The following is a 9,598-nucleotide window of genomic DNA, read 5'->3' on the forward strand; positions in this document are numbered from 1 at the left end:
CTACATTTATTTGACTCTTGTAGTGGGTACTTTTTATACAAATTACATATGTTATATACCACTGCAAAGTATCCAAAATGTCAAATTACAGCATTAAAAACTCTAATAAGTATTTTCTAAAAATAAAAACAGAATAATATAATAATACAACATTTTTTAGAAGACCCATCCTGCAAAATCTGTACTTTTACTTTTGATACTTGAGTTCACTTGGCTGATAGAACTTGTGTACTTTTAAGTAAAATCTACCTAAATACTTTTACTTGTATTAAATTATTTTTAAAGTGTGGTATTAGTAGTTTTACTTAAGTAGCCTACAGGCTCTGAGTATTTTTCCAAAGATAACTTTGATTGCCCATTTCTATTTCTACTCTTTCACTGTGACAAGGTTTTGAGATGAAAAAATACATTCCTGTTTTCCACTGTTTATGCAAATTATGTTGCTGTTTTGCATATTCTGTTACTGTCCTTTTTTAGATCAACAACTAACACAACTCATAGACATTCCTTGTTTTCCACTATGGCAGGAATTAAATGTGTTTAAACCAGTGTGCTACAACTCCATGGACTACCAATTAGATTTAAGAGCATAAATCTGTTATACGTAAAAAACATTGTCCCAGGCTGAATAGGATTGCCCATTTGTAACTGAGGAATGGGACAGCTTTCAGGGCGGCATGGTCACATGATGTTTTTCTCTTTAATGATGCACCACAGAGCATGTGGTAAACCTTTATCCAAATAAACACATTCAGTGTGTGGGGGAAACTTCTGAAGTAATTGGAGTCAGGACTCAAAGAGAGACACGAGGAGAGCTGGAGCTTTGATGGCAAACACTGACGGTTTATTTGGAGCTTCGGGTGGAGAATTCACAAGACATATCACGGGCCACGAGTTGACCACACGGTTGAGATGCCACAATCAATTCTGAAGAACCCTCCTGTAGCTCGAGGTTTTAACTAGTTCAGAGTGTAATAATCAACATTCTTCAATAGATAGACTAAACAGCTGGGGAAACTGAATCACATTTGTTATCGCTTATGGCTCGGGGTCATCTACATCTCAAGAAGGATGTGTTCCAGGTGTCCCACAACAATAACTATCTCTGACCGAGAGTTGCCCGGTCATAAACTGGTAACAACAACTTCCTAGGGCATCCCCTCCTTAAGGGAGATAACGATAATAAATAAATATGAAATACAACAAAATGGAAGTCAATAACATTTAACAGTCAAGGCCATTGAAATGCCAACATAAAACTGGAATTTCCTGTTTTCCTGTAACCCTTACAATAATTTGTTGACTGTAAACCAGAACAGATAACTCAAAAATGATTTTTGAAAAGTCAGCTTTTTGAAAACCAACATGGCTAAGTTAAAATGTTTCAAAACAAAACTTCTCAATACTGGGTATTGTACTTACTTGTAGTCGAATGCGGAAGAAAACAATAGCCATATTTTTTAAACAGCATTTAAATAATTGATTTGGACAAAGTGTCTAGTGTTCATATGAGAAAGTAAATCAAAGGCCAACACATACATATGGCCAACCATTTCAGTGAATCAGTCTGAAGTATGTTTTGTGCGCACTGTATGATCTCACCCCTTTTGTCTGTCCAATGTATGTGAGCTTCCTTTATCGTTTGATACAGAACTTCCCTTTTTGCATGAAACAAATGGAAAATCACCATCAACGACTGAACAAATGCTGCAGTCCCACAATGGTTAAAGTTAAAATGCTTTATTGCTGATATTAGCTTGACATTTAGTGCAGGAGTACATTTGAAATATTTAAACATAAGTCTGGTTTCTGAAAGGGACAGTCAAAGATAAAGATAGCAGCACCCCACCCCAGTTACAAACACACAAAACAGGTTATTTTGGCTCTACTGTAGATCAGAACACACTCTTTACGAATGCAATTGTTTTTCACATATACAGCTCTGAAGAATAGAACAACTCTTACTGAGATAGCTAGTCTTTTTGTACTAGTTTTGTTGTTTTCCTTTTGAAGCTTAGTTTTTATAATCGGACCCAGTCCTACCTAAGTCGTCCTGAGGAGGGGAGAAAAGGGACATGTAGGGTGGAGGTTCTGTACCCTGCTGAAACGGAGGTGGAGCAGCATTTGAAAAACCATATGGAGCAGCAGGTTGTGGCCACTGGTTATTATAGCCACTTGTCATGTTTGCATGTTGACTGGGATCTGGTGCTGGGTACCCATAAGCACCTGGGCCTGCAAGTACAGGGTAGGGTCCCGGTGGGAAGGCAGGGGGAGGGAAGTCGGTGTAAGTTGGGGCCCCAAAAGACCCAGCCGGATAAGGGCCCACAGCCTGACCAGATTGAAGGGCAGCCAAGCTTGAATGAATGATGACCAGTGGAAACTTCACTTCTGGGTCAATGGCAAAGCTGATGTCCAAGTACACCTTGGAAACGGAAACAAAACAAGAAGTAAAATCAGTCTACATCAGAGAGTTTTTTTAATAAAAAAACATTTATGGAACTATTAATTAAGTTGATCATGCAGTCTGACTGACTATAAACACTATTATTGGATTATACTATAAAAATGTATACATAAGCTGGTGTGTTGTTTTACATTTCTAATGTTGTTGAATTGTGTGATGTTAGACAATAATTGACGGTGCTCCACTTGCTTTACCACCAATATTTGCAAACAAAAGCAAGTCATTAATGCAATTAATTAAGTGTAACAGGACCTTTTACACACCTTGACGTAATGCTCAACTGAGAGGATTTCACAGTTTTGGATGGTGCAATGTGCATCGCCAGGAATCTTCACTTGGCATGAGAAAGTTTCCTCTGAGCCCGATGTGATAGTGTCCCCCTCCATTTTGTACAGACTTAGGTCGCTGACATCAGTGGAGGCTTCGGCACGGTACACTATTCTCTGCTGTAAACTGACTTTGGGCTTCAATTTTTTGGACGAAGAGTTGCGGATTTTGGCACCAACAGTTAAAGTGTCACCTATCAAAAACAAATCATAACATCTGATTATGCAAATGTTCCTTTGTAAAATAAGATGACCACAAAAAAACAATTACACATACAGTTTACATACTGTATTAAGCTGGTGATTTTACCTGGAGAGCAAACCTTCATGTTAACGGTAGCAGACATTTGGACCTTTCCTTTGTCTTTTTCCACTGAACCAGACTGGGGACACTAGAACAAATAATACAGACAAACATGATTTCATATCAACTGAATGCCTCATACAGTGGAAATTATAAATTCAGTTGAAAAATGTATCTTGCTGTTTCCCTTTAGATTAGGCCATCCTGATTCCTCAAATGTTATATATCATAATGGGAAAACTCTCCATAATATATAACTGAATTTTCTCCATTCCAGACTTCATTCAGACATATTCTGTTTAAAACACAACTCCTCTAGAAAGTGTAAATAGTGGATCAAATTCATAGCACGTTTTATTAGGGTTCCATTTACCATTACAGAGCCAGGGTGTGACAAGCACTTTGACACAAACGTGAGCTCTTTCTGGACTACAGAAGATGGACGCCAGCTCCTGGACATCTTTGCTTCAAGCATGTAGACAATTCTTCCATGATACCCCTTAAAGGATGACGGCATGTCCCTGTAAGACAGAACAAGATGCAGTAATTGTTCAAAAGCAAACAATGACACAGTATGCTATATGATAGTAATGTGTACTCACTCCTGTGGGATTGTGAACCTGAACTTAAAGCAATTGGCCCCTTTTGGGAGTGCAGTGCCTGCAAAATAAGTGAGATTGATTTACACTTTTTGTAGAGACCTGACAAATGACAGAGGCTTTATTTACTCAGCAGAGCATATTTAGGCTACTTTGTGCATGCGTATTAGATTGAGGGATTTGGGTGGTTCCAGGAAGTTCCTGTGCAGCCCTATCAATTTCTGTTTATTTGCAGTAGGTCAAAATGTGTAGATTTATAAAATATAAAGCATAATAAAGTATATGGTACACATAAGACAACATTCATTCAATATGCATTGTTTAGGCTACCTGTCATTGTCAGCAATGGAAAAAAAAGTAGGGCTATTAGCATTTTTTTATATTTTCTTAAACAGCTTGTCTATATAAGTAATGGAAGTGTAATTTGCAGGTAAATCATTCATATGAGAAGCAACCAGTGCAGAGATTACCAATATTAAAAGCAATACAGGTAGGCCAATATATCAACCCTAACACATAGATCTATCTTATCAAACTAACACCCATAATATTAAAATAACATCAATTACATCCAAGTGTTGAGAAAAGTTGCGAAAATCAAAACGCCAACGCATTTATTTTGCCTACCTTTGTCATTCTCTGGCACTAAGTACTCTTTGAGTTTGAGGTATCTCCTGTGCGCAGTGCGCGATTTCCGTCTATCTCCGGTTCCCTCTGTCCAGTGTACACGAGCGTTCCCTTTGACTTTCACCACCAGCACCTTCAATTCGGTTTCTTTAGTCAAAGTGAAAGTGACTGTGCCTGCGATAGTATCTCCTTGAGAAATAAATCCTTTCTCGTTGGGAGCTTCGTATGTCACAATGAAGTCCTTAATCGGAGACATTTTGGATCGGTAAAACGGGCTCTGTTTATCACAGGTGTGACTACAGGAAGGGGATTATGGGTTTTATAGTGTTCAGTGAATCTGTAAACTGGCCAATAGTAGCCTACAAATTGTGTGGGTTACTGTGCGGCTGAAAATGGGCGCAGTTTAAATTCCCTCCCCTGGTTTCAGTGCTAAAGGTGTGGCTCACATGATGTTGAAACCTTTAATACAACATACTGTTAAACAAACCAAGTATTACAACAACATACACAATCAGATATACAGGTTTTACACCACTTAACTGCCCTATAAATAATGTTATCTTAAAATATAGGTTCAATAATATTAGTAATTATATAATTATTAGGCTATTTAAATGGTATTCGTGAAATTACAAAACTGGAATCAATTTGGAAAAAAACAAGAAGAAAGCTATATTTCATAATCTGTACCGACTGATCTCAAATATTGCTTTTTGTGATGGTGGGTAGATTTTGCATTGCACATTTCGATGTAATATGTTTTGAAGTGGTCCTGAGAGAATGGTATTGAAAGTGATGGGCAGCCACAGGTAATGTGTTTGAGGTCATAAAGAGACACTGGAACTTGATAATTATGTCTCCCTTTGTTTTTATCTATTTTATATTGTACATGGACACGTACTAAGGCCTTTTTTTATAGATCTGATTCTAGTAAACCCATTTTTTTTTTTTTTTTATTATATTTAAATGTGCTGTTGTAGTGTGTAGAGGTTTGTATATACTGTACAATATTACTAAATGAAAATACATAATGTTTAAAAATGAGAATAAGTGAAAATTGAAGTTGAGGCAAGGGAAGCCAGCCGCCTCTGGATTGGCTTTAGCATGGCCCTGACCAATCACAGGTTGGCAGGGGCATGACGTGAGCCTCATCTGATTGGTCAATCCCTCAATTTTTTCAAGGGAAGCCAATTTCGGCTACCCTCCTCTCGCAACAGAGAGTGCAATTTACTGTTTCACCATAACATCTAGAGGGGCGCTGTTTCACTCTTTTTAAAATACTCAATGAGAATGGGGGAGAGATGGGCCGGCAGCAACACACAGCACAGAATAATTACCGAAACTAAACGAAGTGTTTTTATTTATGTATTAAAATTCTAACTACAATCCAAAAAACACAGGGGAAGCCTGGCTTCCTTTGGCCTCCAGGAGAAAACGCCACTGAGTTCAAGGGATAATTCTCACCCACCTCTTGCTCTTGCCCTGCAGTTGTATGTGCCAGTTGAGCTGGTTCTTCCACCAGCTCAACTCTGTCCCTCATCATGAACGCAGGAGGCTGGCTGTATATCTGAACTCGCGCCCTCATCATTCTCTTCATCTTCTTCCACTTGTTCTAAGCTGCTGATGATAGTGCTTGTAGCAGCGCTGCTGCCAAAAAGGTCTGTACATTTGCTACATTTATATGCTTCACCTGCGAGTGACTTCACCTTTTTTTCTCTTGCATTCTCGGCCCCACCTTTTTTTTTTTTCGTTTTCTTTGATTTGTATCCATGTTTTTTCATTCTCCCTGTCTGCCGCGGCGTCTAATCCCTTCTCTTCGGCCCAATCCCAAACCACTCCCTCGACCCTACCCCTCTGTGACGGAGTGAACTCCGTCTGTAGCGACACTCGCAGCTCAACGAGGCTCCCTCCTGTCAGATGGAGGGAGTAAATACAGCGGCAAGCTTTGGAACAAACTCCCCTCTCTCCGGCAGAAACAGGAAATGCCGTAACTGTATGTAACAACGGTTTCAAATCAGCATCTCTTAGACAAAAAATGTAAATTAATAACTCAAATAAAACTCCAAACATCTTTCATTGTGTTACTTTTTCTGTAAAGCTCTTTTAGTTTTAAACCTGATGTTTATAAGCTTCTTAGTTTTTGCAACAGTCTGTAAATATACACAACTTTATAATAAAATGCACACATTTACCTTTTTCTAGACTAACCACAGGTACGATCCTAAGAAAAAAAAATATGAGGTTATCATGAGGTTGTTAACATCGCAGTTTATCAGTGGATGTTTGCTGGAACTACTTTTTAACAGCGTGTTTTCTGACGGACACACACAGCGTGATACTTGCCAACCTTGAGTCCTCAGAAATCGGGAGCATTTCCAAAACCACCGCGGGGGGGGGGGTGCTAGTGGATCGCCGGAGCTGTATTAGATTAACATTAACATGCTTATTGTAGTTGTAAGTGCACTGCCTTGCGGCCTGTAGCACCATATGTGTAGGCTGGACCTGTATTTTACAGGAAAGGAGTGAGCAGAGGGTAGAATTGTCGATTCTTGCTCTGTTTGCTGTGACTATCTTCCTCACCCTCTCAGACTTTCAGTTGCGCGCGCTACGCTACCATGGAAACCAAACAATGGTGTAGCTGTATTAAAGTCCGAGTGGAAACAGTCCTGAGTAAATCTGATTTTGTCAGAAATCGGGAGAAATGCGGGAGAAATATGACCCCGGGAGGAAACCGGGAGAGGGCAATGAAATCGGGAGTCTCCCGCGAAAATCGGGAGGGTTGGCAAGTATGAGCGTGACTTCTATGGGCATAGATATGTCTCATAATTATTTGTGTGAACATAAAAATTATTTGTGTGTAAATATGTGATTTGGAAATGTAAAACACAATCCACAAATGCATTTAAAAGATTTGCAAACTCACAAATAAATTTGCAAATGTAAAACGGATCTGCAAATACGCTAAATATGTTCACAAATAAAAAAAAGATCTGTGAATATCTCTTTAACATTTACAACTTTCGATCAGGCATTTGTGAATCCATTTTGTATTTGTCGACCAAAAATGCGCTTGTGGATCTCAACTCTCTGCTCGTGGATCTCAAATTTCTGCTTGTGGATCGTCTTTTTACACACACGGAATTTTGAGACAAACTTTCCTCTGGTCTCAGCTAAAATCTACTCGTGTAACTCGGTTATTTTCGGAAACCACGTGATGGCCTGCTGATGACGACATTTCCGCATGATTTCAAAGTAAGAGCATGATGGCTTGTTTAATGCTCTGTTTTTTTATTATAATGAACAGCGAAACGTTAGATGCATTCTTTATCATCATCATCATGTTATGGTGATACAGTTAGTTTGTGTTAGTTTATTGGTTCAATACAGCATATATCGAGCACTTTCGTAGGCATTGATGTTGAAGTACAGGCTACGCCACTTCGGGTCCCGGGGGAGCAGCTGGCAGCGAAGCAGCCCAGAGATAATTATTTCTTCATTGTTTTTTGTGTATTCAGTCAAAGTTACAAAGCACTTCACATTTTATTAATCGGCCTAATTTTACCTTACCAGTGCAGTAATAAAGTAATCTGTAGAAAAGCACCGTATTTAGGTCAGCCTTCATAGTAAGGCTACATTAAATGTTATAATATTCATCGTGTCCTTTCTACTGTATATGCATATATTCCTGTCTATTGCTTTCATTTGTATTTCATGTTATTATGTTTATACTTGTTTCCACACATTTCACAATTTGGGATGAATGAAGTATCTATCTATATATGATATCTATCTATCTGTCTGTCTGTCTGTCTGTCTGTCTGTCTGTCTGTCTGTCTGTCTGGTCCCAGAGTAACATGCTTTTGTGAGCACAAACTAGAGGGGAACAGCAAACACCAGTGTAATTTTGGTGAGTCTATGACCATCCTGGACAAAATGATAGGGGGGGTTCCAAATCTGGCAGCTACAATACCTTCTCTGCCGGATATGGAAGCCCCTCTTTAGATTTTCACCTGCTGGGCCCAGAGTAAAATGCTTTTGCGAGCACAAACTAGAGGGGAACAGGCAACACCAGTGTGATTTTGGTGAGTGTATGACCATCCTGGACAAAATGATAGGGGGGGTTCCAAATCTGGCAGGAGAAATACCTGCTCTGCTGAACATGTTATGTAGAGAACAGTGCAGATCTTCCCTATTGACACCAGGATTAACCTAGCCTAAAATAAGGAACATTAATAGTGTGATATAGGCACAGATATAAGATCAATAATACACTTTATTTTAGGGCACCTTTCAAAGCATTCAATGTCACCTTAAAATACAATAAAAAATAAAATATGAGTGGCATTACAATACAAACATGTGTTGAGTAGGAAACCACAGAGGAAAATTACATTCAAAGGAGCAATTCAAGCGAGTGAAGCCAGTTTGAACACATTGTCTTTTAGGATTGATTGAAAATAACAGTGTCTGACATATGTTATATCATTACTGTTATATCATTGCTTACTATTCGTGGTTATCAGACACTTAAACAACAGAGAAGGTTTTAAAAAATAGGACTATACTGACAAATGACATATTATCCTGTCATTGTCTGTTCTGTAGGAAGGAGGAACATAACAGTGGACTCAAAAACGGAAGTTTGTTCCAATACGAAGATTGTGACAGATCTGAAAAGTGTCCTTAAAACGAGCCTCCACGCAATTGTATGCACATTATTTATTCAGCCGTTTGCTGTTTAATCTGATGGGAAATATATCATTCAAAAGAGAGAAAGTAAATAGTATCTTTCGTTTTTCCGCTTAGAAAACTAGGCGAACGCTCAATACAGGCGATGACGTCACCTTTGCTCGTCCCCGCGAACAGGGCTTCAATCTACGGCATGGCTTCAATCTACGGCATAACACCGGCCGGCCGTCAACGGCCCTTGACGACCGGCCGTTCTGTGGTTCTCCAGATTCTACAGATGGCCAGTCCGCCCTTTCACCGGTGGGGAAATTGCAGGATTGGCTCCAGGTCGCCCTTTTTATTTACTACAAGACAAATGTGCCTTTTTATTTCATACAGTTCAATTTGGATTGAGACAGGGAAATAATCTAAACCTCACGCGTGGCGTTTCACTGTCAAGGGGGGCGATATAGCGTGTATGTAATTACATTGCAAATACTGACTTGAGCCCCACCACTGTATGGGTTAGCCCTACCATAGATTACCCAACACAAATACTCTGGAGCCGCCACTGGAGATAAGTGTTGTGCTGCCTTGTGGCTTAGACTTG

General features: G+C 39.3%; 1 protein-coding gene across 1 annotated transcript; it reads right to left on the minus strand.

The window, feature by feature from the left end:
* Positions 1–1,724: 1,724 nt before the first annotated feature.
* Positions 1,725–4,691, minus strand: LOC117472340 (arrestin domain-containing protein 3-like). The gene is made up of 6 exons (XM_034117485.1): positions 4,321–4,691; positions 3,697–3,754; positions 3,468–3,615; positions 3,101–3,182; positions 2,728–2,984; positions 1,725–2,422 (listed from the first exon to the last, which is right to left on the minus strand). Exons 1-6 carry the CDS (start codon positions 4,574–4,576, stop codon positions 2,015–2,017), a joined length of 1,209 nt encoding a protein of 402 aa, XP_033973376.1. The 5' UTR covers positions 4,577–4,691; the 3' UTR covers positions 1,725–2,014.
* Positions 4,692–9,598: the final 4,907 nt, after the last annotated feature.

This window comes from Trematomus bernacchii, unplaced genomic scaffold, assembly GCF_902827165.1.
Source record: "Trematomus bernacchii unplaced genomic scaffold, fTreBer1.1, whole genome shotgun sequence".
Classification (NCBI taxonomy): Eukaryota; Metazoa; Chordata; class Actinopteri; order Perciformes; family Nototheniidae; genus Trematomus; species Trematomus bernacchii.

Excerpts from the sequence above, each read along its gene's own strand:
- LOC117472340 (XM_034117485.1), bottom strand. The coding sequence starts at position 4,576 with ATGTCTCCGATTAAGGACTTCATTGTGACATACGAAGCTCCCAACGAG. Across the intron at positions 3,183-3,467 it reads CACACCCTGGCTCTGTAATG|TGTCCCCAGTCTGGTTCAGT; the intron begins GTAAATGGAACC and ends TATTTGTTCTAG. Across the intron at positions 2,985-3,100 it reads CATGAAGGTTTGCTCTCCAG|GTGACACTTTAACTGTTGGT; the intron begins GTAAAATCACCA and ends TGTTTTTGATAG.